The 27,850-nt window shown below is 35.1% G+C and overlaps 2 protein-coding genes across 7 annotated transcripts; both read right to left on the reverse strand.

Moving 5' to 3' along the window:
• Positions 1 to 794: 794 nt before the first annotated feature.
• LOC137818632 (Tetratricopeptide repeat (TPR)-like superfamily protein) lies at positions 795 to 3,935 on the reverse strand. Of its 2 annotated transcripts, XM_068622166.2 has the most exons (3): positions 3,442 to 3,935; positions 2,422 to 2,500; positions 795 to 2,317 (listed from the first exon to the last, which is right to left on the reverse strand). In XM_068622166.2, the coding sequence occupies exons 2-3, from the start codon at positions 2,434 to 2,436 to the stop codon at positions 1,061 to 1,063; spliced, it is 1,272 nt and encodes a 423-aa protein (XP_068478267.1). In that variant the 5' UTR covers positions 2,437 to 2,500; positions 3,442 to 3,935; the 3' UTR covers positions 795 to 1,060. The 2 variants fall into 2 exon arrangements, with proteins under 2 accessions (XP_068478267.1, XP_068478265.1); XM_068622164.2 differs by lacking the exon at positions 2,422 to 2,500 and having other exon boundaries at positions 3,442 to 3,929.
• A 1,303-nt stretch (positions 3,936 to 5,238) lies between these two features.
• ALG12 (homolog of asparagine-linked glycosylation 12) lies at positions 5,239 to 27,468 on the reverse strand. Of its 5 annotated transcripts, none has more exons than XR_016516294.1 (19): positions 27,250 to 27,407; positions 27,124 to 27,165; positions 26,975 to 27,020; positions 26,166 to 26,252; positions 25,555 to 25,610; positions 25,353 to 25,470; positions 24,415 to 24,473; positions 22,988 to 23,059; positions 21,834 to 21,897; positions 21,609 to 21,712; positions 20,220 to 20,295; positions 18,927 to 19,013; positions 18,765 to 18,832; positions 14,872 to 14,940; positions 14,717 to 14,799; positions 13,277 to 13,373; positions 6,562 to 6,627; positions 5,730 to 5,823; positions 5,239 to 5,637 (listed from the first exon to the last, which is right to left on the reverse strand). XR_016516294.1 is itself a non-coding variant. In XM_068621861.2 (19 exons), exons 1-19 carry the CDS (start codon positions 27,466 to 27,468, stop codon positions 5,554 to 5,556), a joined length of 1,587 nt encoding a protein of 528 aa, XP_068477962.2. In that variant the 3' UTR covers positions 5,239 to 5,553. The 5 variants fall into 5 exon arrangements, 4 of the variants coding, with proteins under 4 accessions (XP_068477962.2, XP_068477963.1, XP_090152571.1 ...); XM_068621861.2 differs by having other exon boundaries at positions 20,220 to 20,291; positions 27,250 to 27,468; XM_068621862.2 differs by lacking the exon at positions 26,166 to 26,252 and having other exon boundaries at positions 20,220 to 20,291.
• Between the last annotated feature and the right edge of the window lie 382 nt (positions 27,469 to 27,850).

Genomic DNA, 27,850 nt, shown 5'->3' on the forward strand with positions numbered 1-27,850 from the left:
ACATCCATGGAGACCAAATATACAAACTAACAAGTGTGAAAATGGTATTTACAAAATAACTTTTTTACCTTTGAGATAAATAAGTTAAATAGCTTACTTGTAGCAAAGTAGAAAGAAAGAAGTAAGGATTCTAATACATTTATAACAAGTGTACATGAGAAGAAAAATAAGATTTAATTTCTAGAAGAAAAAAACTATAGATTATAAACTAATTTTAGTTTATGAAAAAAAATATTTATTTTTCACATAAATTGTTTCAATTTTTAATTTTAACTTACACATAAGTTAATTTTATCTTAAGAATGAGTTTATTTTATTATTTTCTCCTAAAATTCTTTAGAGAAATTTGTTTTAAAGCCCATGGTTTAAAGCCCAATCCATCATTAATGATGAACCTAAACTACCATAGGGTGTTTCTTACTACACCCCATCATTTTCATCCTTCATTTTCCGAAAAGACTATTTTACCCCTCTTAAAAATGACTTTCAAATTATTTTTTCCTAAATGTTTCCGAAACATACTTTTCGAAACACATTTTATGAATTATGGATTTACAGAAATTAAAAAAATGTGTTTAAAAAAATATTTCAAAATGATTTTTTTTGTCTTTCGAATTTCCTGCTGAAACACCTTTTGCTCACACCTTTTGCTTCCACAACACTCCTATTCCAGAATTACCCAAAACTGTTATGGGTAATTTGGGTATTTCGAAGAGTGTAGGGTTGTAGGAAGAAAAATAAATGTAAAGGTGCAGGAAGAAAACACCCCTACCATGGTTCAAACACATACAAAATCAGATCGAAAAGGACAAAAATTCATACATATCATACATAAAGGTGACTTCAAGATCACATATATCATTGATACAAACATCAATTCGTATGAAAAGCAAAACATCACATACCATTGTAGCATAAACATTCCAAAATAAGCTACACTTTCTAACAATTATAATGAGACAGAGAATCCATGAAACTTTACTGAGATCATACTCGACCAAAATCCCTTGCATCTTCTAGCAAACCATTTTCCAATACTAGAAAGAAAGATAGTTAAGTATCAAAAGCTACTCTCTAGTTCGTTCAACAACATTTCAGACTCACCATCCATGTCTTCTCTGTCGTGGATATCATCATTTCTACCTATTGTATCAATCTTGCTTGATAATCCATCACCAGATGAGCCAATAAGTGATGCATAAGTTTTATGTTTACTAAATTTGGACAGCTTCAACAGTACAATAAAAGTCTCAGCACTTTCCATGTCACCTTGTTCTTGGCAAAGCTCAAGGAATGCAGACAAGTTCAAGGGCTTTGGTCTCCAACTCCTTGAATTATCAGCAACCATAAAAGCGTCTTTCAAGCAGGATAAGGCCTCAGAAATCCTCTTATCTGCAATGTAGCCCTCCGAGAGAATCTCCCATGTATTTGAATTTGGAAAACCACCATCCTCCTTCATCTGCTTGAAGAAACTCAAAGCCTTATGAATATCACCTGCCTCAACATACCAGCCTAGGAGAAGGTTTCCTACTCTAGGATCATAACTTGACTTTACAGAAACCCATTCCTGATAAAGTTTTTCGGCACCCGCAATATCATCCAATTTAACCAGAGAAGCAATAATAGCATGGTATCCCAAGTTTGGTGTATTTTTTGGAAAAACTGTTTTGTACGAATTCCAAACTCGATAAACTTCGTCTTTGTTTCGAACACGTCCATATAAACTCAGGAGATAATGAAAAGGTATTCTATCACGACCTTTAATTCTACTCTCAACCTTTCTTAAGCACTCTTCTGCTTTTTCAGTCTGATCCATCCTAATGTACATTGAAGCCATTGTGCTGAATGTAGACCAGTTAGGGATAATGGTAGCATCTTTTTCCATCTGTTCAAACACTTGTTCCATCTTCTCTATAGATCCTTGGGATCCAGAAGAAGATAACCAGATATTATATGTATAGATATCTAGCTGTATCTTTTTTTCCATCATTTCAGAAACCAGCATATCAACTTTAACATATTCCTTTACGTTCATGTACAAAGTCATCATTACATTAAATGGTAGTGCATGTACTACATATCCTTTACTCCTCATTGTGTCAAATAAAGATTCTGCCTTTTCCTTCAATCTGGAATGCACATATACATTCAGAAGGGCACCATAAGTCCTCTTATTTTTTAACTGATCTTCCAGACTCAGAAAAAATACTTCTGCACTAGAAAACCCACGAACCTTTGCAATTAGATCTAACTGAATTGCTGCATCACTCTCAGAAACTCTAAACCGCTCTGGTCTATTGTTTATCCAATCATATACCTGAACATTTGTTCATTGGTTTAAAAAATTGTACATGGCTGATATTAAGACAATTGAAGCAAATAAGAAAACCCAATCAGAAAGAGCAATATTTTCATAATAACCTCCAAAGGAAGCATGCCATTAAATAGAGTAGTGGCCCAAAAATAGTTTTCCAGATTATGCAAATTTTACTGACAGTATCTGCAAATCAGGAATTAACAATTAAGGATGTTATTATAGATGTTATTGTATACTTATCCCATAAAACCAAGTGCTAAGTAAATAGTAAATAGTAAAAAGGCAGCCTAGCTGAGATGTCAAGTAGCACATAACATGAAAGCTTTTTATAAAAAAAAATAGTAAAAAGGAACATTTCTAATTTAATCAAAGGTGAAACTTCTCAACAAAATAAAGGAAAAAGCTCTTGAACATCAACTATGCCTAAAATCTGATGAAATAAACTCAAACAGCTAACACTCCAACCTCCCACTGATAACGCATTCCACCACTAATAACTACGTATCACAATCTCTTCGGTAAAAAGTAAAACCACACAAACTCACATAAAGAGATAAAAGCACCCTAAATGAAAAAGTGGTTGAAAGATAGAGTTTTAACCTAGAGTACAATTTAAAACCCTGGACCAAACAATTAGCTTAACCAAAAAACAAAACCACAAATCACAACCTCTTCCGTAAAAAGTAAAAAACACACACAGATAGCCCCCATGTTGGAAGATAGAATTTTGACCACAGGTGGAAGTGCAATTTAAATCCTTAGACCAAACAAAAAAAAAAAACTATTCAGTTAAAAAACAACACAAACACACACAGTGTAGGATTGCAGACCCCAAATGAAAAAGTGGTTGAAAGATAGAGTTTTGACTTCAAGTGAAAGTGCAATTCAGATAACTAGTTTCACAAAAAAAAATATCATTATCTCATCAACCAAATGAAAAAGAGATTGGAAGATAGAGTTTTCACTTCAAGTGAAAGTGCAATTCAGACAATTGGCTCCCCCAAAAAAGTAAACTAATATCACTATCTCTTCAGCAAAATGAAAGAGTAAAAAACACAAACACATAGAGAGCGAGAGATTAAAGCACCCCAAATGAAAAAGAAGTTGGAAGATAGAGTTTTGACCTCAAGGGCTCTCCGAAACTTCTTGTACTTCCTCAACTCCTTGACGACTCTGGAGAGTTCCCACTTGGTGAGGTGTTTGCCTTCGTTCTCCCACCGGTTGAGCACCTCGGCGGAGCTCATGTCGGGGTCCGGGTTGAGCGTTATCCGGCGGTACACTTCGTTCCACCGCACAATGGGGCGACGCTCGTAGTCCACGGTGCCATAGCTGTGGACCTTGGAGACGGAACACGTTATCAGAGGGAGGCACGTGGCGCGTGTAAGAGCGAAGGGGAGAGTGGAGGAAGAGAGCTTGAAGGGGAAAGAGTAAGAGAGCGAAGAAGAGAGAGAAAGGGTTTGGTTGTGAAGAGAAGATTCAAGTCTAAGAACACTCATTTTTCTCTCTCTCTCTTTCTCAGTCAGTGAAATGAAGTAGTTGCAGGGAAATGGTGGGTTGAAGATAACGGTAACACTCTTTTACGAGTTTCAACCATGTCAATAAATATATATCTAAAATAATTGATTTTGATAAGTTTGATTTGCTTTTAATACAATCTACTTTTTTTATTTTACTTTTGTGTATAAATAAATTTTAATTTTAATACTTATTTTTTAGAGGTTATTAATAGTTTAAAAACTCTTATATGACAATTTAAAACATTTAAGTTATTGTATTAAATATATTTTATTTATGACAAATTTTAGTTATAATAAATTTGACAGTATATGTTTATTATGAATTTTAATTATATGGAACTAGCCACTTTAATTTTTTTAAATTTAAGAGTTGGGATATGTTTGTTGGTAAAATTAATTACAAATTTGCACTTTTATTAAAATTAATTAAAAAAATATGATTTATTTATTTGTAAATTTTAATCGTTTATAATTAAAATATTGTTTCAAGTATTATCTAAGAATTAATTAACATGTGAAAAAAATATAAATAATGTATAATTGTCAAAACATGAAAAATTATTAGAAAATGTATTATTTCAATTAAAAAATTTAAATTTGTAAGTGTAAAAGGATGTGCGTGAAAATTTGGAAATACATTTAATTTTAATAAGTTAAAGCGAAATTTATTAATAAAGTGCACATGGAACGAATATTAAAAAGAGTACATTAGAATGAAGAATATATATATATATATATATATATATATATATATATATATATAAAGCTCATTATAATAATGTTCTAGAAAATAATAAATATACTCAAATATTTATCATTTAAAAGAGTGAAAAATTATGAAGTTCATTCGTCTTAATTCTTCTATGGATCCTGTGTACTGATATTCATAAGGTTATAATGGACCTATATTAATTGTTGTGATTAGCTCCACCTCCATATGTTCTTATGTAATATTTCGAATTATATAATTTAGAAGTCTTTTTTTAAATTTGTAATTTTAGATTTTTTTTTCAGATACATGATTATTTTCGAGATTACATAATCCAGAAATCTTTTTTCAAATGCGTGTCCGGATTACATAATCCGAAAACTACTCTATGGGAGTGACACAAGAAGGATAAAAAAATATTTTCATATTTTGTATAAGAGTGTTTTGTATGGGGGTGGCAGAAGAACCTATAGAGGAGCACGAGAAACAATCATAGCCTTTGTATCCTCGCCCCTACTAGTACAGTTGATTAACAAAGGAAAGAAATAAGAGACTTAAGGCTAAAGTATATTTTAATAATTAACAGCATACAGAATTATATTACTAAATAATTAAAATGTGTAACTAAATTAACTACCATATCTACCTATGAAAAATGTGTTATTCATATATGCATGTTTATATGGCACCAATGCTTTCAAAAGTTATTTGTCATGTACTTCATTGATAATGAGAATGTACATACGAGTACAATAATTTTTCTTGTAGTATTTCGAACATTGATTCCTCTGATGTAGCTATATCAGATTTTTCAATTAGAGTAGATTCATACTGGTTCAACAATCTGATATGGAATAACTTGAAAGCTTTTGTTAGTAGGGGTCACAATACCAACTTTAGTCAAAATTACTCACCGCTCTTCCTCATTGGTATCTAAGAAAAAAAGGACAAAAAGGATACCCACACCCTTCAAACCTGACGATCTCAAACAGACTAACATACCAGACAAATCATAATGAGCAGCCAGACCAATTTTGGCTGACAATATTCTGGTTTTCTAAACTTCCATGGACATAAACTTTGGGCTCTTTAACCTGCAAAGGGTGAAAACAAGGATCAATAATTCTGGAATGAACAAAGCATTCATTGTTTGAGCTGGTTGTGAATACTGATAGCAACTGCCAACCAGTAAAATGGGTGGAAAGCCAGATTTCAAGCGGACTCTTGAGAATCCATCTTCAGTAAATAGGCACTTGAATCCATTGATCACAGGATGTTCACTGTTAAAAGATCAACAAGGAAGTCAGATAAACCGGAAAATTTCTTGCAATCAGGCAATGCACTGACATATGAAAAATCTATATAACTTGCAGTTCAAGATTTCCAAACGTTCATTTCATTCCTCTCTATCACGGGCACTTCTACACAGAAAGATGACCGAAGTCATAAAGAAAATTTATTCATCCAAGCACCTAATGTTAAATATTATGTCTGTTAGAGATGTAATACAAAATCATTCATGCATCTTCGCTTAATTAGCTTAAGCTTTTGGGATAGTAGGTCCATAACATGGTATCAATACTTCCAAACCAAGTGTTACAGATTTCAGTCCATGCTGCAACATTCTTGCAATAAATATTAAATAAATTTCAGCACAACGTTGGTGGGATTGCACACTGTTTATGATTCAAGCCAAAAGAGATGATGCAAGAAATGTATTCTAGATGTAATATAAAATTATTAACGTGCCTTTAAACTATACATAAGCTTCAAGAAAGTTGGTTCATGGCAATGACCATTATGAACACAACATATGGTGATGAAGTCCTTGCCAACACACATACTCTTCAAGGGGATCTAATGTATCAAGTTCATCAATTTTATTTCACACACTTGCTCACTTGACAATACTATCTTTTGGCAATATCTCTCATCATAAACATAGCATGTGCCATACAATTTATGTTTGGTCAAGTACTAGTCTAGAAGTAATATACCAATCTGTTAATATAACTCACTTTATAAGAAAAGTAAAATTTCTATGGTGAAATTCTTCCAAACTAATTTGTTCTTCTTTAGAATACCTGCACCAAAGAATTCAAGAAAGTACATTAGAGTCCGAAAATAGTGGGAAGCAACATGGTCTGGTCATCACGAATTGCAAGCAATCAACATAACAATAATAAAAAGTATACTAATAATACCTTGTTAACACTTAAATCTTTCCCATTACTATCATAGATCATGTAAACAGCATATGCAAAAAACAATCTGCATAATCATCATGAGTTAATAAATGTTAGGAGGAGTCCCCCTCTTAACATTCAAATCCAGAATTGGACTTGCTACAGCAACAAATAGTATAGAAGGCTGTTAGGAACCCAGAAAAAGAAAAAACGAGACACAGAAAGATAGAGATAGGATGCTGAGAATTCCTCTGTTTATTGAGATTCACTGTTACAGGAAGTCAAACCTTCAAAGGGAACAACCTCCCTTTCTCACAGGACTATTCCTGTTGACACAATCTAATCCTCTCCAAAAACTCCCCTTCCCAAAACCTGTTGGTCTTTATTTAAAGACCAACCATACCCCCACTAACCACTAACCGCTCCCTTAGCGGTTCCTAATGTTTCTCCTATGGTACACCTTTCCTGTCATTTTCCTATTCTTATTTTCTGTCCTAACATTACTCCCCTCTGATACAGCAACCTTGTCCTCAAGGTTGAATTCAGGAAATTGTTCTTTGATTGTTGTCATGTCCTCCCACGTAGCGGTGTCCCTCTCTCCTTTATTCCATTTTATCAATAGTTGTGGAATATATGCTCCTTGGGTGAACAATCTTCGTCTATCCAGTATTTCCGTTGGATGCCATTCCTCTGTCGGACCTTGCAACTCCCTAGGGAGCTCGGGTTGAACTTCTTGTGTCCCTATTGCTAACTTCAGTTGCGATACATGGAAGACCGGATGGATTCGAGCTGTTTCTGGCAGCTGTAGGCGAAAAGCCACCTTTCCTACGGCAGCCTCCACTTGAAACGGGCCGTAATACTTGGCTGCCAGCTTTGGATGTAATCTGTTTGGCATTGACAGTTGTCTATGGGGCCTGATTTTTAAGTAGACCATATCACCTACTTTAATTGGGGAAGGTCTCCTATGGCGGTTGGCGTATTTAGACATCATATCCTGCGCCCTTTCCAGGTGAAATTTGAGTTGTGAGAGAGCCTCATCCCGGTTCATTAGATCCTGTTCCACTGCCTCTACCATCGTCTCTCCGGGAATAAAGCGTGTCAAGGATGGTGGGGGACAACCATACACTACTTCAAACGGTGTACACTTGGTCGCTCCATGAAAGCTGGTGTTATACCAGTATTCCGCCCACGGAAGTAACGTCGCCCATACATTAGGTTGTTCCGAACTAAAACAACGTAGGTATGTTTCCAACGTTCGATTCACCACTTCCGTTTGACCGTCTGTTTCGGGGTGATAGGCCGTGCTCATCTTCAACGTCGTCCCTTGCAACTTAAACAATTATTTCCAAAACAGGCTTAGAAACGTTGAATCCCGATCACTGACTATGGATGTGGGAATGCCATGTAATCTCACTACCTCCTTAACAAAAACCTCCGCAATAGATCTCGCCGAATATGGGTGTTTAAGGGCGATGAAATGACCATACTTGCTAAGGCGATCCACTACCACCAGTATTGCGTCCTTCTCGCATGATTTCGGAAGCCTGACGATGAAATCCATACTTATCTCCTCCCACACCGTTTTCGGAATAGGTAGAGGTTGTAGCAATCCTTGTGGTGAACACGCCTGATATTTGCTCTGCTGGCACACTGCACAGGCGTGGACGTAGTCCATCACACTCTTCTTCATGTTCATCCAGTATAGCGACTGACCTATCCTTCTGTAGGTGCGGAAAACTCCTGAATGTCCACCCAACGGAGTCGTATGGTATTCGTGTAGTAACTTGGGTATCCAACTGGAAGACGCCGGCAGCACCATTCTACCCTTGTAATGAAGTCTCCCATTTTCCAGGGTGTAATTCCCATGTGACTCCGGGTCGCTCTTCAAGTCCTCCATGATCTTCTTTAGGGTAGGATCTTGCTCGTTTTCTTCTTCCACTAATTCGATGTCCCTCCAATAAGGTTTGGACAAGATATTCATCTCCTTAACTCTGTCTTCCTCTTCCTCCAGCCTTCGAGACAGCGCGTCTGCTACCCTATTGGTCGCTCCCGGTTTGTACACAATATCAAAGTCGTACCCCATCAACTTTGCTAACCAATTTTGTTGGTTCTGGGTGGTTATTCGTTGTTCCAAAAGGTATCTCAGACTCTTTTGGTCAGTATACACTGTGAACCGCCAACCTATCAGATACGGTCTCCAGTGTTGAATAGCCAACACTAAGGCCATTAACTCCTTTTCATATACAGATTTGGTGAGTGAAGTCTCAGCTAAGGCCTTGCTGAAGAAAGCAATAGGTTGTTTGTTCTGAGATAACACTGCTCCAAGTCCTGTCCCCGACGCATCACATTCAATACATAAATCTTGACTGAAATCTGGCATCTTCAGCACCGGAGCTGTGGTGACTGCTGCTTTCAACTTGTGTAACGCTTTCGTGCTTTCTGCTGTCCAGACAAAAGTTCCTTTCTTTAATAGTTGTGTCAAAGGCCTAGCCATTTTTCCATAGTTATAAACGAATCTCCTATAGTACCCCGTGAGACCCAAAAAACCCCTTAGGGCCTTCAAGGACTTAGGTATTGGCCATTGCAGTATAGCCGAAATCTTCTGGGGGTCCATTTGAACCCCTTGACCAGATATGACGTGACCCAAATATTGTATCTCCCGCTGGCCAAAATCGCACTTCTTGTGGTTGGCATAAAACTGGTGGTGCTGCAGGGTTTCTAAAACTTGCTTCAAATGGTCCAGGTGTTCCTCCCAAGTTTTGCTGTAGACCAAAATATCATCAAAGAAGACCAAAACAAACCTCCTTAAATAAGCTTGTAGAATGCTGTTCATGGTGCACTGGAAGGTGGCAGGCGCGTTTGTCAACCCAAAAGGCATTACCAGTGACTCATAATGTCCATGGTGGGTGCGAAAAGCGGTCTTCTGTATATCCGATTCATGCATGCGAATTTGGTGATATCCTGCCCTGAGGTCCACTTTAGAAAAAAATTGCGCCCCATATAGTTCGTCTAACAGTTCTTCTATCACCGGAATAGGGAATTTATCTGGAATAGTTGCCTTATTCAGAGCCCTGTAATCCACACAAAACCTCCAGCTGCCATCCTTCTTCTTCACGAGGATCACCGGACTAGAATAGGGGCTGTTACTGGGTCTAATTATTCCACTCTTCATCATTTCCTCTACCTGTTTTTCTATCTCTGTTTTCAGCACATAGGGATATCTATACGGTCTTACATTGATAGGATCCGTTCCAGCTTTGATCGGAATCTTATGGTCAATTTCTCTGTTGGGTGGTAGCTGTTTGGGTTCTTCAAAAACCCCTTCATACTCCTTCAGGACGTTCTCCAACTCTGCTGCTTGTGACCCTGTTAATTCAGCAGAATCCTGGATAATTCTGGATTGGTCTAAGACTGAAACTTCAGCATTTTCTATTCCCCACACAAGGGATACTGCTTCAATTTCTTTCTCTTTTTTTAGAGCTTTTGGCGTCACCAACATTCGAGCTAATTTGGGCTCTCCTCGGATGTGCACTTGCTTTCCTCCCCTGCAGAAACTCATGGTCAAAGTCTTCCAATTAATTTTCACTTCCCCCCGAGTCGCCAACCATGCCACTCCCAAAATCATGTCCACCCCTCCTAGCTCAAATACGAAGAATTTCTCCTTGATTCCATAAGTTCCCAGCTGTACTTCCACCTCTGGGCAACATCCGCTTGCAGATTTTTTGTAGCCATCCCCTAGCCTCACCGTATAAGTTGGTGTTGCTTCAACTTTTAAACCCAATTGACTTACTAACTCTGTTGAAATAAAGTTGTGACTGGCCCCACTGTCAATTAGCACCAGTGCGGTTCTTCCCTCCACGGTGCCTTGTAATTTCATGGTGTGTGGTTGTGTTAAGCCCTCGGCCGAGAAAATGGACAGGTCCATTTCTGGGTTTCCCCTCTCTTCCTCCTCATCATGACCATTCTCTTCACTCAAATCCCCCTCCTCTTCCGCACAAATGATCACCCTCAGATTTTTCTCTGGGCAGCGGTGGCCCGGGCTATATGCCCCGCCACAGTGGAAGCACCTGCCCTCTTCTCTCCTTCTAACGTACTCGGGGTACGGAAGCGTCCTCGACCCACGGTTCCTGGTGCTCTCCCCTGGCCGAGCCTCCCTGTTAGTCGTGATCGTCTCCTTCCTGGCGTTACTAGCCATGCTCGTTGCACTCGATCCACCGCTTCCCCTCGTCACGTCGGCGCGACTCACTATTCCCGATCGACTGAAAGTGGTGGCGTTCCGATAACCGCTAATCCCCTTAATTTCCTCGTTGAACGCTTCCTCTACATCAAGAGAAATCTCCATTGCTTTCATCACTTCCTTCGGATCATGGGGTCGGATTTGATTTCTAATCCTAGGTTGTAGGCCCGCAAAGAAATAGCCCAGCAACTGTTCTTCTCCGGTTTGTGGGGCTTGAGATACCAATCCTTCAAATTCTTGGATGTACTCCTCCACTCTCCCCTTCTGTTTGAGCTTGGCCAATTTCTCGAAAACGGAGCTCCGTTCTTTTCCCCCCAAATCTGCGAATCAGAGCTAAAGAAAACTCCTCCCAAGATTGGTTCTTGGAATTCTTTCTCCAGAAAATGAACCACGAACTAGCGCTGCCTTCCAGGCTGATGAACGCTAACTTTAATTTTTCCCGTGCTGAAATATTCTGTACCTCAAAGAACTTCTCGGCCCTAGCCAGCCATCCAATCGGGTCTACTCCCTCAAACATCGGAAGTTCTATTCTCCTCGACCATGGTCTTCCTTCGCTTTCGTCCTCATACTCCGATTTGCTACTCTGTTTTACCCGCTCATCCCTTCTTTCTTCCCCATTTACTGAACTTTCTCCTCCGTCCGATAATCGGTCCCCCTTCTTGAGGTTCCGCAGCATTTCCTTGATGTCTATGATGTCGTCCTTCAACCCATTGATATCATTTCTTAATTCCATCATCACTCTTCCTTGATCGCTGGTCAACTTCTCCAATGCACTCGTCCTCTGTTCCATCCTCCACCTCTTCTTTCTCGCCCCCAAGCTTCCCTTCGGATCTGGCAGGTCGGACCAATTGTTAGGAACCCAGAAAAAGAAAAAACGAGACACACAAAGATAGAGATAGGATGTTGAGAATTCCTTTGTTTATTGAGATTCACTGTTACAGGAATTCAAACCTTCAAAGGGAACAACCTCCCTTTCTCACAGGACTATTCCTGTTGACACAATCTAATCCTCTCCAAAAACTCCCCTTCCCAAAACCTGTTGGTCTTTATTTAAAGACCAACCATACCCCCACTAACCACTAACCGCTCCCTTAGAGGTTCCTAATGTTTCTCCTATGGTACACCTTTCCTGTCATTTTCCTATTCTTATTTTCTGTCCTAAGAAAGGCACTCACAAGTAAATGTTTAAAAATGTAAACCCTAGAATCACAATGATGGCTCATCAACTAGAGATAAGGTGTTAACTAATAAACTTGAATATGGTGAGCATCAGGAAAAATAGATCAAGGTTCATTGTGTTTTCATTAGTCCAATGAGAAAGACATTCACTAATCATTCTCACTATGCTCAGAAAAAGCCTGCAGTCAACCAAATACCTACATACTTCAGCAACATTATCAAGGCCTCCATTACATGCCTTCCCACAGGAAATTACCTCTATGTCATACTCAATTACAGTTTCAAGATCCAGAAGCAGCTTGACCTTGGGTCCACATGAGTATCACTTGGAAGACAGTCAAGCATACTAGTCTTAGTGAAGATGTCCAGTGCATATTTTCTCAGGGAAATGACAACGTCATCATCTATGATGATGTTGTCATCAACATTCACACCAAATAAATGCATAATCAGGTGAACAATGTAGGGAAAACAGAGTAATTAGTCTTACAATGACTCATACCAAATTGGATTAAGGTAGAGTTAAAGCATTCAAACCAGGCATGGGGAGACTCTTTCAAGTCATTCAGAGGGTGTCAAAGGTGGCATACAAGGTGAGATCCACCAGAGATGATGAAAGCTTGATATTGTTACATGTAAACCTCTTCTAGCAACTCTCCATGTAAGAAGAAGGCATCCTTAATGTCTAGTTGGTTAAGCAGCCAATAACCGATGACAACCATTGCAAGAATTAGACACACAAAAGTTATTTGGCAACAGGGGAAAGATGTCACCATAGTTGTTTACAAAGATCTAAGTATAGCCGTTAGCCACGGAGCGAACTTTGTACCAATCAATATTGCCATCCAGTCCAACCATCAGAATATACACCCAATGACAACCAACAACAGGCTTCATGAGAGGTAAGGGAACCAACTCCCAAGTAATTGTGCATTACGAGCACATACATGATTCTCTATTTAAAAGGAAAAGAACAACACAATGAAAAGAAACAAGAAATATAAAATGTAATCCCTAAATAAAATTAATGCTGTATAATATTTCCTTACATAATTATATCTTTAACAGGATCCATGCAATTAACTTGATGCATTATTAGTACAGCGCAAAAAGAATAGAAACAAAATATACCTCCATGGCAAATCACTTTCACAAAAGCGAGATATCCCATTCATGGCTGAAAATGTATCAATGTGCACCAACTGTTCATCTGTGTCATTATGAAAACCTGCAACAATTAAAAAAATTAACACATACATCAAAAGTAATGACAAGGAGCCATATGAAAAGGATCATCCATGTAGCATTCAATTTTTTCATCCTTTGTTGAAATTTCCTTTTTTTAATTTAAATGAGAATATTTTTCTGGCTTGGAATTATTCTAGGTCTCAAAGACTGCTCCTTTGACTCCTATTAAGATGAAAGGAATTTGGAGCAAGAAAATCAATTGTACACATCAAAACAATCGTGTTACATCAACCGAACACCAGAAAAATATGCTTAAATGATACATTGAGTGTAGAAATAATAATAGTTTCTTTCTAACACAACTCACCAAGCTAGAACATTAGCTTATTTGTGACAAAGGTAGTTTAAGAAGATATCATGCAATGACTTGTCAAGGGCCAGGGACCTCAAACAATATTTTGTGAAAATATCTGCTTGTTGAGCATTTGGATTGACAAAACAAGTTATCATGTCTGTAGAATGGATATTTTCTTATAGTGACAATCTACATCATTGTGCTAAGTCATCCCCCTAGAAAACAAGATTGGAAACAATATGGAATGCTTCTTTTGGTTATCACAATAAGTATCACAAACACTGCCTTTGTATTGTCCTTGAGAACCACTATTGCATCTTGGTCCATGAATAAATTACCAAAAGCTCTGAACGCCAAAAGGGAAAGCTTAGGCATATTTATTGTGACTATAATTGTTAAATATTTTGCTCAAACCCCTGACCAAAGAACCACACACAGTTTATTCTAAATATCCTTTTGAGAATTGGGATAGAGATTATCATTATTTTTTTGGAATACTAGTAAGAGAATAAGTCTCAATAAAGCACATCAAAGTCACACATCACTTAATTTAATCCAGAAATGTCACATAAGAGTGTACATGCAGGAACTGTGTATCAGACGACACATACGATCCTCTATTTATAATTACTAGTAACTATACAATTGGGTAAAGAAAGAAATATCTAACATAATCCCCAAATGTAACCTATATATTTTTTCCATATTTACATTATCATATCTTTATCATCATACAAAATGAACCATACCATGAAAATAACTTCTAGAAGAATAAACTGTGACCAAAATATCAAGCTCAGTGACCCATATTAAAAAAAACGATACTTAGTAATCCTATGAGAATCCAACAGTCCAACAATATTAACAACTTTTAACAGAACTTGCCACTGTTAATTGTGAAAAACAGAAACTACAACACACTATTTTTACCAAATGAAGGATCAAACAAGAAGCAGTTTCTCTCTAGGAAAATTCTAGCAAAATACTTTGCAGCCAAGGCATGGATATTTCAGGACTTATGTACTCACCAATTCCGTGCAATTCTTTTAAGGCATACCCACTAGGATAGTTCCAGTATGATGCCATGAAACTTGTGATGGTGCCTGCAAGACTGCAAGATAGAGAATAAGTACAAAAAAATTATATATCCACTACCAATGAAACAAATGACTATTGAACCAACCTCACTAAAAGTAATGCCAACAAAATGAGGAAAAGCAAGTTCCAAATCATCTTTTTCCTATTGTTGTAACTGAAACATTTGAGGATGCATATTAATGAAGATTAGCAACTTAAAAGGGTAAGAAACCAAAAAACAGATATAACTACTAAAAAAGTGAAACATCTGCAATTTTCATCTCTGTTTATACTATATAGAATGTAAATACAGTTCAGTTCAATCATCACTTCAAATATACCCTGCATTTCTCATCCTGATTACAACTCCTCCATTCATTCTTCAACCAATCTCATCAACAAGCTACACAGATAAGCAAAGTCATGGGATTTACAAATATATTGAACACAAACTGGATCCAGACTAAAGTTATGTATTTTGCTTCTCTTTTGGCACTCAACTCAAATTGCAGCAGCTTCAACAGTTTGTACCTTGCATAGAAAAATTGACCACCTGTGCTGCTTTCTTAGTTTTCTCTTTCCTATTCTCCTTTGGTTCCAGATTTCTAGTTTAGCTGGATCAATTGTCCTCGTAATTATTCTTTACTTGTTTTATATCTAGTTAACTTGTTTCTCTATAAAAATGGCTAGATGACAATGAACATAATAATGTATTCCATACTATTTGCATCCCCAACTAGTAGGTTAATGGTTTTTTTGTTGTCATTGTAAAACTATAAACATAAAGACAATCATTGAGCTGAAACTGTGTTTCTATGACAGCATAAGTGGTTTATTTATATCGAGAAAAAGAAATCAATACAGTGAATAAAGGAGATTTCATATCCTTTTATAATAAAGATAAGATCCTAGAATAATACATCTTGATATTTCTGATGGTCCTAATATCTGTAATTATTATAAAGATATGATTCTTATTTCTTTAATCATAACATTTTCCCTCAAGCTGGAACATATAAGTCATATGTCTTCAACTTGCTACAAATGTGATTGATCCTTGTTCCTCGTAGAGATATAGTGAATATGTCAATCAGATAATCACAAGAGTTGACAAATCAAGATTAATTCATTAGTGAAATGCTGTCAATTTTGTGCCATTCTCACTCTTTACCTAAACTCTCTTAGGAATAGGCTTTTAATCTTCAAACCTTCACCTACAAAGGGAGTAGGCCGAACCACTCCTACTCTTCATACTTCTCATGCACCACCTCCAAGGCTATCACAACTCCTAGGAGAGCTTTGTTCCACCATCAAACCATGGAGCTTCCGCATTCCTCAACAAAAACCGCAAGAAAGGAGACACAAATCCATCAGATATGATATCTCCAAACTTCAGTTTTTTCCTTGTGAAATGATAATCTACCTCAATGTGTTTGATTCTTTCATGAAAGATAGAATTAAAGGCAATGTGTAATGGTGTCAAGTTGTCACAACACAACATATAAAATTTTCTACAAATTTAAGCTATTTCATTCAGATGCTGCTTCAACCATATGAGCTTCCAGGTGCTAAAGTCATTGTCCTGTATTCTGCTTTTGCATTTGATCTTGCTACAATATTTTATTTCTTACTTTTCCAAGATATTAAATTACCTCCAACAAGAACACAATTTCCTAAAGTAGAATATCTATCAGCTTCAAAATACCTAACAATTTGAGTACTCCCCTTATCTTTGTAAATGAGGCAATTTGCTAAGGACATTCTTAATATATATTAGGGTTTGTACAACTACATTTTGACAAGGAGAACTCAAAAAATGACTTGCTTCGCTCACTGCAAAGGCAATGTCATGACGAGTCAAAATGAGATAATTTAGCTTGCCAACTAACCCTTTATATATCCTAGGATATAAGGCTCTCTTTGGCCTAGTACCAGTTTGACTCTTTGGATCCATTCGTGTGTCTAGTGGCTGTATTTAACATCATTGTTTCTTCTAAAATATCCAAAGCATATTTCCTACGTAATGGTGTCCAGTTGTCACAACATATAAGTTCTTGTAATTATCACAGTCATGTTGAATTTGAAACTAAATTACATGAGAAAAATGAAATTTCACACATAAATGACCTCAAACCACCTATTGTTGTAAGTGCAATCAAAATGTCAAATGCTTTGGGTTCATTCAATGATGTTAATTGTCTTGTTGCCTTCACTTGGCAACTAACAAAATGAATAAACATATATATTGTATTGTTAGAACTTATATTACTGAAGCACTATTTGTGAAGCAGAAACATGGCTCAAAACATACACTTCCCCATGTTGGAACCAAATTAGACATGACACAAAAGTAGCATGGAAGCGGTGTCGGACATAGCCTAGTCAATGACCATGTCGATGATGACACAACCCAACCTCTTACACGGACACAACCCCTCATTCCTTTGGTAATACTCTTTCAATCGTTTTTTGCTTCTACCATGTATCTTTTACTCTTGTTGAAGTTGTTTTGCTAAGAGAAGCAATGTAAGCAAGACAAATAAGGAGAACTTTCTTATCATCATGGAGGTTGGACCACAATCACGACTCTCATGAAGAAGCTCTCTAATGGCTACTGTGTCTTTGGAAGATCCATGGACAATATTGTTTTTGTCTCTCAAACCAAGCTTTGGGCTCTACGTTTCTCCTCTCAATTTGATGATTACCAAAAGATTTTTTACTCTATTGAAGCTTCACTCAGTTCCTCAATTTCAATTCTATAACTTCTGTACCTCAACAAGAGGAAAAGCAATGATGTTTGGCACTTGAGGCTCGATTACTCAAGCATCTTTGACAGATTCAGGAACCTTGACATTGTTGTGCCTCTCGAGGAGCTAGTTGATGATTCTATAGAGAAAGATAGCTTCCCTACACAAGAAGTTTGCTTTGTAAGTTTCTTTTTTCTTTCATTTTTGTGTTAGGGTTTTAACTTTATGTGACTCGGAATAATGAATGTGCTTTCATTTTGGTGTTTTACTTAGAATCCCTATTCAATTCAGGAATTTTCGTTCTTTGAACTAGCATTCAATTCCGAGTCTCTTTCCCTTTTGAACACTTTGTCACTTCATGAACCAAATTTAGGAGTTGTAATTTTAAGTAATGACCAACAATTCATAGTATTTATCTTTTTGTAAGGCTCTTTATTATGATGATTTTCGCTAGATTTTTGTTGTGGACTATGATGGAATATGATGCCTCTTACTAATTTGTTTTTGAGACTTAATAAGTTACTATCATATCCTTTGTCATTTTCAGATTATATGTGTGTGTGGGTGTGCATGTCCTATCTCTCTGTCCTATGTTTTTTTATTTTGTTGTGTCCTTGTTTCCATGTAGTGTCTGAATTAATGCTACATAGAGCGTTATACCAAGCCCAGTCCAGAAGAACCAATACATATAGAGGATGAGAAAGAAGCTTTGTAAATTGAAATAACTTGCTCCAATGTATTATAGCAAATGCTAGTTATTCAATTTTTCAAGCTACAAAGGATAATGAACCTCAACCCAAATTTTACATAATTTAAGCAAGGAATATGCATGATTCTTGATAAACCATACAATAACCTCATACAACCACCCGTAAGGCAAAATTCAAGTTTGTCTGAAATAAAAGGGCAACTTCCACTCAAGTCCTCACAGTCAAGAATTGCCATTTGTGACCCAAGCTTAATGCCTTGGTCTAATGAGCCTCGCGACAGGCTGACGCAGCATTAAAAATGTTGAGAATATTGTTCATAATCCAATAACAAATGACAGAGAATACATGGTAATGCCATAGAAATAAGGAAGGGATAGCAAATTCATTCATGTTTTAAAATCCCAATTACTTGTTTTCCCCTAATATCCATTTTTGGTTGCACTTTAGTATCCGTGATCACACAGTGCAATAAGTTTAGAAAATAAAAAATAGAACCCAATTAAATTTTAAAGACATGTATAATACTCATAAAGAGAACTTACATTCTATTAGAAGCAATTGAAGCAGAGACATTAAATATTGGAACTGAACTAATGATAAAACGAAGCTCCTGCAGTATGCGTCAGAATAATATTGAATATATGTTTCAGTTTGAAGACAGACACACAAATTAAGCATCGGATTTCACATTATAAATATAGTACCTTGTGAGGAAGCTTAGAATAAAGCAAAATAAAGGCAAGAACTGGAAAAGTGAAAGTTCGTACTCTTCTGTCTAGAAAAAGGCCAAACTGCAAACAAGAACAGCATGTCAAGAAACTCAAATTAGGATGTAAGAGAGGCTTTCTTCTTTTTCTTTTCCCAATTTTTTTCTTTTTACTTTTTCAGTTCGAGGAAGGTAGAAAAAGTGGTCTTTTCTAACAATCAAGTGATATGAATCAGTTCACCTCGTAAAAGATCTTATATGATATTTGTAAATAGGGAAACTTGTAATTTTTCAGATTTTATTCATGTATTCCTTATTTTCCTTTAATTACAAATAAAGATTAAATATGTGTAGCAATCATACAATTCTTGTAATCCTTTTTTACACACCTAAAGCACTCTTCTAAGGCTATCTCTGATTGGGTTTCAAATATTCTCTAAACTAAAGAAAATAAAATCTAAATATTGTTCCAAATAACATAAGAAACTCAAAAGATATTATAACCCAATGATAATTAAAATCCAAGTTAAATATAAAATCCTGGCTAAATACTAAGGAAATATTAATTTCCTAAAATGTTAAATCCTAATCTAACTAAATTAAATAGGAAAGCTATGAACTCAAGAAAAAAAAATGAGAAAGAGAACAATCTTAAATAAATAGATAAATAAATGTTAAAACAAAAACTCAATTAAAAAAATCTGATGTATCCCACAAGTATTAACATTTGAAACACAAATTAATTAGTTGCTCAACGTGAGATAGGTTTATGTACAAGACAAGTATATAAACTATGAAAAAGGAAGTCCAAAATAATTAAAAATGACACAATTATAAATCCATCCTTTATCGCCAAGTATGGCCCAACACATTTGTCTAGAAAAAGTCTGATCTTCAGTGCATTTACAATGACTATCCACAATCCAAATATCCTGTTATTAAACTAGGTTTTAAAGAAGATACATGGTTAAGTATATGCATTTTAGATATTTGAACTGACTCAAAACAAATAGGGAACAATGCAAACAGGTAAAAGACATTCTCTATTAATTGATAGCTCAAGCATAAATCATTGGAAAAAAATTAATTTTAAGTGGTAGCTCAAAGTAGACAGCAAAATTTGGGTGCTACCTTTAGACAGATTTGATTTTAAGGAGAAAACCCAAATTATTTCATACTTAAGTTACAAATTATTAACATATCAATGAAAGTAGAAGAAACTATGTCAAGCTAGAAATCTACATAAGGAACTATTCAATCATTAGAAGATATTGGACAATCCAAGACTTACCAGTGAAAGTGGATATGCAGCAAGTAGTGAACGAGGAAGTGCTGAAGTGAAGTACCAGTGGAAAGCATTTGTCTAACAATAACCTTGTCAAGGAACGTAGTAATATATGAAATACAAATAGGACAGTGTTATCAAAAGCAACAAGCAATATGCAGATTTTATATGATGATGAACTCATTATGCCTTGTCCCCAGGAAAAACAGATAAAATTCACAAAGATCAATGAAGATTAGAAGAAGTATTAGCCACTGAACATCCAACCATCCAAACCCTAATCCCAATACACCAAAATCCTTGTTGTTGCAGAAATTTACTAATTCCTCCATCTCATATTACTTGTGTTTTAAGAGAATACACATTTCTTAAGAAAATTAATAAAGACAAATTACTATGATAAAAGAAAAAAACTTTTTGTTCAGAACCTAATCTTATTTAACAAGTAAGAATGTATTTGTGAATTCATTCAAGTATTTAGGAAGATACCCATAAATGAAGTTATTGATGAAAAAAAGTAATTAATGCTCTCTTGATTCCTGAAGTGACAAATATTTTGAAACAAAGTACAATACCCAAAGAGACATGCACTATGAGACAAAGGGAAGTACATATCTGTTCGAAAAATCCTTATTGGGTCACAGATGGCTTTCAGGTACTCACTTCAAAACAAAGATCTTAGTATTCCCAGGATTTCCAAAAGAAGTAGTAAATCATTACCTCCCAATAGAACTCCCAAAACAGTGAAATTTCACAACATCCAGACACAATTATAGCTATCCACATTTAAACAAGTCAAACCACTTAGAAGAAGTAACCATCAAATCAAATATGTCTTCCAAAAATATAATATAAAAAACATTCACAAAGCTATCATTATCCTCTAAAGAGAGAATTGTATGATTGTATCATCAGCAAACTTAAAATAAAGACCATAAACTCTTGTAAACAATAAGCCACCTCTAATATCCTTAATGATATTCCTATCCGCAGACAGCATCTGAACGAACTCAATTCATAACATCAACCTCTAAAGTAAACAACAAAGGTGACAAAAGATCCCCCCTCCTAACTCCCTACTAAACCAGGACTTAACCTCATCATTCAGCCACAAAAAAAGGGTAGCAAAAAAGGCCTGCTTGGTAAAAAATATTTTATGCAAGAAATAGTGAAAATGGATTTTTGTTCTCAACTTTCCTGTAGAAACAAACCCTTCCAAAAATAAAAGAAAGTGAAAAAACAAGGTGTCCTTTTTGTAATTATTCCCAAAAACAAAAAATGGTTTTTCAAACCAATCAGAACCAGAAGAAAAATAAAAATACCCTGATCATGAAATTTGTATAACATATTTTCCATATTCTACAGCCATATAACATATCACTTGGTGAAGGATACTCCCCATTCAGAGCTTTTGTTTAGTACAGAGTTAAACCAAAAGACTTCAAATTCAGGCCACAATAATCGTTTCCACATAATTGAATCAACTATTATGGTTAGACCTGTATTCAGAAGACCATAATGTTAGAATCAAATTTAAACAGCACAGTCTCCTATCATGCATAATTTTTTTTATTTAAGTTACAGATTAAATTTAAAATAAAAAAAATGTACATCACCAACCTATGCAGAAGAGGGCCATCCCAGTGCAGTGTTTCAGAGCACCCCATACTGAAATTTTGTTTGTCTTCCCTTCAAGAGATGAATTTTATTAGGCACAAAGCATGATCATGTTACCATGTCAAAAATAAATTTCCAATTTTATAATAACTCAACCAAAATAGCAAGGTCCGAAAAAGGATAGAAAAAATTCATCAAACAGCATAATTAACTTCAAATGCCAAATATAATAAACACTGTTCTCAAAACATTGATAAACCAGGCATGGTTAAGCAATGAAGTTCCACATTTAAATGTTAAATGAACATTAAATAATGTCTTGCGGACTGGACTGAGAAGAACCTAAATCAACTCTACAAAAAAGGCTTATAAGGTTAGAACTGTACAAGCTTTATAAACTCTGTTTAAGTAATATCTAGTCAATGTGGGAGTAAGTACATCCCAAGGCTGCAACTAAGGCAGCCCAAAGAGGCCACAAATAAGGCAGGCCGGGAGTGACTACAATTAAGGCATTTTCCAACATAGGAATTTTATGGTGACCCAAGTGAACATTTCAAACACCTTGTTGATTATTTTATAACCTCTAAGACAGAGACAAAGCAACAGAATTTCTCACAAATTGGAAGCCTTAAAATTGAAATACTCAATAAAATAAAAGTCCAAAGCAGATTTAATTTAAATTATGCTGAGAAATGTTGACATCAATATTAGAGCTGTTGCCATGACAGCTCACAGATTATGTTCCCTACTAATAGTAATTTAGGAATCTGTTTCCCATTATTTGCTCTATTTCATAACCCATTATTCAATATTTCCTAACTATTAGTTTTTATATCCGTTCCCATCTAACTAATTATCAGGTCCATAAATTTAGAGAGTAATTTTACAAAATATATTATGTATATATTCGTAAAAAAGTGAAATAAAAATATAAATCAATAGAATTTGTTCTCTATATTTACAGGAAATGTGATCTTTATTATAAGTAACGGGAAGCATCATAACTCATTGGATATCCTTCAAACCAAACAAATTAAAGAATTGACTGATATCTTACATGGATGTTAAGCACAATGGAAACCTGACAATATCTATATCAGTAGCTCAAGCATTTAAGGAGAAAAAAGAAAAGCAGGTTACAGAAAAGCACAACATACCAAAAGAAGTTGCAGCCCAATGGAACAAAGAAGCAACAGCATGTCACATCTGAATACAGTTGTAGCAAAGATCTGATGATCCGAAAGTACAAAGAGATTATTTTGAGAAAAGGCAAAGTATATCAAGCATACTATGATATTTAGAATTAAAAGGGGCCACTAACTCCAGAAACTATTCTAGGTATCAATAATCAATGGTAAAAGGATTACAGTCCCTCCTGTCTCACTGTGTGTAAGTGCATACATGAAAAAATAATATATTAAACTAGTACAACTATGAAAAAAAATATTACCATTTTCATAAAATGATTTAATTTCAAAATCATTGGAAACAAAATGATGCTAAATAATAGTAACATAACATATTATAAAAGCTTGATCACTTGAATCAAAGAATGTTTCCAGAATTGATATGCACTTTATAAAAATTCCCACATCTAGTTCTAGTTAAAATATATAAACATACATATATTATATATATATATATATATATATATATATTTCAGGAAGGTTATAATCCCTGATAATTCTCATGTTTCAGCTAAATACATTCAGAGTGAAGGAAGGAGGTGGGTTTTGTTTCGTTATCAAAATGGAATGTAAGAGACATCACATCATTGATCATCCATTATCACTTACTCCTCCACCCTAACCACACACCACTGCCACTACTGTCTTTGCACCGCAACTTAAACTACTCTAACAGCCCTCTTAAGGAACTCGTGAAGTTTTCTCTCAAAGTTGATTAGGGGCAAGAATAGCATTCATAGAAATATTCTCACAAGATAATTTTGCCCTTGCATGCTTTCAGAAACATGTAAGTCCCATGTACAGTCCACTTTCGTCACCCCTAAAAATATTATAAAATGTTGATAAATTGTATGCTTCCCTCTATTCTGGTCAAAATGGACCAAGAGCATCTCATTCTCACCTTAACTATTCTTCACTCCTTTCTTTTTTAATTTCCCACACAAAAAAAATATAATCAAGGGCACTGAATTTGTCTCTTCTAAGCAGAAAATGACAAACACACATGTCCATGGAATTCCCATGTGTTATTACATGGGCAACACATTCACATACACATACAAACGAGAAATGAGAAATTTCGTCAAACTAATAGAATTGGTTCAGAATCAATATTAAGTAAAGATCTCTGAAAAATAAAGAAATAATATCCATGTAACTGGTCCCAACTAATGGAAAAAAAAAAAACTTTTTTTGCAAACTTGATAACATGAAAAATTAAAATTTTCTCTTTAAAAATAGAAATCTTACATGAAGCCTGGTTCAAAAAACTGATTCCAACATCTAGCATGGCAAAAGATGTATATGATAAAAACTGGAAAATAAAAATACAGAAGAGTTCGTGATATTCAACAGAGGAATGCTGTATTGAGATGAACCTTAAGCAACAATATACATACCAGAGAGTTTAGAGCTGCATAAAAACGTCCCTCAAACCAGTATCCATATGCCAAATTCACTGCAAAAATAAATCCAGAGAAAATCCAGCACCATGACATTGACTAGAAAGCAAGAAAAATTATTTAAAAGAATTCTAGATGTAAGTAAGACAGAAAACTAGAATAGGGTATAGAATATAAAACTCAATGAATTAATGCAACAAAAAGTTGTATTTAATAATTTATAGAATTTTCTCAGTGTCCTTCTAATTTATTTCCCTATCAACATGTTATAAAAATTTCTTGCTAACTTATCAAAAATCAATCTAATCTTTTAAAAATACACATCCACATGTTGCATATTTGAAAAGAAAAGAAAAAAAATCTCATTAGGGTCATTTGTGTCTGTTATTAAATTAACGTGATGTCAAAGAGTAATCAAAGTGTACTCCTGTATTAGCACTCTGTTAGTCCTTGGTTCTGCCATCTTTCTGTTTGTATTAAGGAAGGATTAGTTTTTATAATGATTCAGTTACATTAATCACTATCATGTAACCAACTGCTGAGTCAACAACTGGATAATCCCTGGGCAAAATTTATCAGAATTTACAGTTTCTAATTCTGGCTTTCTCAAGTCAGAATCTATCCTCTCTCTACTCTCCACTAGAATCATAACAATGTTGTGTACTTCAACTTTATTCCATTCCATATTGTATTTGTATATATCATTTTTTCTTTGAAACATACAAATTCTCTGTAGAACCATTATGCCTTTATCTACAATCAGATAGCGACCAAGGCAATGATTTCCTTCCTTTCTGAGCTAAAGGTCCCCATATATAAATCCAGCATTCTGGGTCTGCCCCCTGGTGTTATCTAGTTTCACACTGCCTTTCATCATTAAAAACAAGAGAAACACTATCAAGAATATAAAGAAGCAAGACAAGCTAAGTAGTTACCTAGGCCCAGTGCAAGAATGTTAGGAAGCGGACGGGTACAATAGAACAGAAAATGAAACTGTATGGCAGTTAATATTACAAAGAAGGCCTCTACTTGATGCCCAAATTTATTCCTTATCTGCATATCAAGATTATTATTAGAATATCTTCTTTATTGGTCATGAACAGATATCAATAGAAAAAAAGAGACAAAGGTACATACCTGGTGTCGGAAGAATCTTAGTGTATATAGTATGATGCACCCTAGAGCCATTCGAACTAGATATCAACAAAAAGATATATTAATGTACTTCCCACCACGTTCTCAAGAAACAGAGAATGCGAGAATGAAAATTGAAGGCATTTTGAGATATTTTAGCATTTTGAGATCACCAATGATAATAGACTCAGCTATGAATTCCAAATTACTTTATTTGATATGTCAATTCAATTATGCACATACAACACACACATTGGTCTCTAATAAATGCCCACAGACTAACACAATTATGTAGTGAAACAAGAATTTGATCAGAACTATTTTTCAAGCATTTTTTTCCAGCTAAAGATAGCGTTTTATACTTCAAACTTCTTGTAGTGTGTTTTTTTTCTCATCCACACAATTTCCAGTAATCCAAACAGAAAACTAATAACTTGCTTCTTAATGCACTACCCAGTAGGAAACACACCACGCTTTATCATTAGTACTAGTCTATCTCAATTTAAACCAAAAGGAAGGCAAAATCCAGAGATAAAGAAAAAGATAAACAGCATTGAAAACTATGATGAGCAAAAATCATAATGCACTGATTGTCAAGTATGAGAGAAGGATACCAATGACAAGAGCATAAAACTTTGGCAAATGCAGCAAACTTGCAGTCAACACAAAAGGAGCTGCAATGATTGACACAAGCAAAGCACCTAAAACAAAATAACAATGACAACAGCACTATCAGATAACATCTAATAATAAAATAAAAAGAAAGCTACGCTGGCAGGCACCAATTTATACTAACAAAGCATGGCCATTTGACAATCCAACTAAACATCAGAACGGTTAAATTTCCACAGCTAAAACTAAACAAACTTGAATCACGTTAACAACTCATACATAACACATGGTACTCACAATCTCAGATTATTAAATGGAACCATTCACATTAGGCACACAACCAATGCAACTTTATAAACAAGTCCTTAATCCTCATTTATTTAATTCTACATAAAAAATTATTATCTTCCATAATAAACCACAAATACCTGCCTAAATACCTGCCTAGTGTTAAGGGTCTTTTCCGACAAGATTCTCCATAAACTAAAATTAACTTATGTATGCATAAGCAAATTTGTATAAAAAATAAAAATAAAAAATAAAATAAGTTTTTCCATAAGCTAAAATCAGTTTACGTGTAAGCTAATTTATAGAAGTTCACTGAAATAGTTTCTCTAAATTATTATTTTTAACATGGACATGAGCTAAACTTAGCCTATGCTCATTTCATATTTTCTCTCTTACAAGTGTTAGTGAAAAAGTTTGTACAAACAGAGCCTAAATGCGAAAGCATAACAAAAAAAATCTTTATGACCAAACAAATAATACACATATTTTGAAAGAAATTGCCAGAAAATACAAAAAAAAATACCTAAGAAAGTGCGAGGAACCACCCCAGGGAATTCCAGATGATCATACTATTAACAGAAACGTTAAAACATCATCAATTGAGTCCAATAACATATCAATTAATCAATTAATAAAGTTTATAAAGTTAACAACAGCACAAAGTAAACTCACATTCTCTAGGTTAGTCCAGTGATAGAGAATATCGTGCATTGCCTTTAAGAAACAAAGATAAATAATAAATAAATAAAAATAAGCAAACAAATTGAGGAAGAAGAAGATGAAAAGAGAGAGAGAGACCTGAACATTGAAGCTCTCTTCGACCTTAGTGTAAGGAATGGTGAGAACGTATAAAGCAGCGATTGACGCCAACAGCAAATCGTAACCATATCGCTGCAGAAAAGTCTCCGATTTCGAATTGGAAGCCATTGTTGTTCGGTTTGTTGCAGAGTGAATGCAGAATAGACTAGACAAACATGAAATGAGCTTGTGGGCCTTTCTGAAGAATTGGGCTTTCATTTCTCACACTTAACCTCGGCTTTTGCTTCCTGCACCTCCATAATTTCTTGGCGCACCCCATAATTTTTAAAATGATATTTTACCCTTCTTTAAAGTCACTTTCAAATTACCCATTTCAAAAAATTTCCAGCTTTTTACAATTTTCAGAATGTGATTTTCAAAACAGGATTTTCAGAATAAGATTTCCATAATTTCTGAATATATTCCAAAACAAGTTTTTAAGAACTTATATAATATACTTTAGAATGCATTTTCTAAAATGAGTTTCCAAAACGAGTTTTTTTACAATGAGTTCTCTCTTTCTTCTTCTTTAATGATTTAAAATAAACACTTTGTATCGCGTTTTTTTAGCGATGCACTTAATACTAATAGGGTACAAGAA

The sequence above is a fragment of the Phaseolus vulgaris genome, chromosome 10 (assembly GCF_051622355.1).
Source record: "Phaseolus vulgaris cultivar YP4 chromosome 10, ASM5162235v1, whole genome shotgun sequence".
In the NCBI taxonomy this organism is placed as follows: Eukaryota; Viridiplantae; Streptophyta; class Magnoliopsida; order Fabales; family Fabaceae; genus Phaseolus; species Phaseolus vulgaris.

Excerpts from the sequence above, each read along its gene's own strand:
- LOC137818632 (XM_068622164.2), bottom strand. The coding sequence starts at position 3,813 with ATGAGTGTTCTTAGACTTGAATCTTCTCTTCACAACCAAACCCTTTCT. Across the intron at positions 2,318-3,441 it reads AGTTTCGGAGAGCCCTTGAG|GTATATGATTGGATAAACAA; the intron begins GTCAAAACTCTA and ends ACAAATGTTCAG.
- ALG12 (XM_068621861.2), bottom strand. The coding sequence starts at position 27,468 with ATGAAAGCCCAATTCTTCAGAAAGGCCCACAAGCTCATTTCATGTTTG. Across the intron at positions 24,474-25,352 it reads CATTCTTGCACTGGGCCTAG|TGAATTTGGCATATGGATAC; the intron begins GTAACTACTTAG and ends TTATTTTTGCAG. Across the intron at positions 6,628-13,276 it reads GAAAGTGATTTGCCATGGAG|GTATTCTAAAGAAGAACAAA; the intron begins GTATATTTTGTT and ends TCTTTGGTGCAG.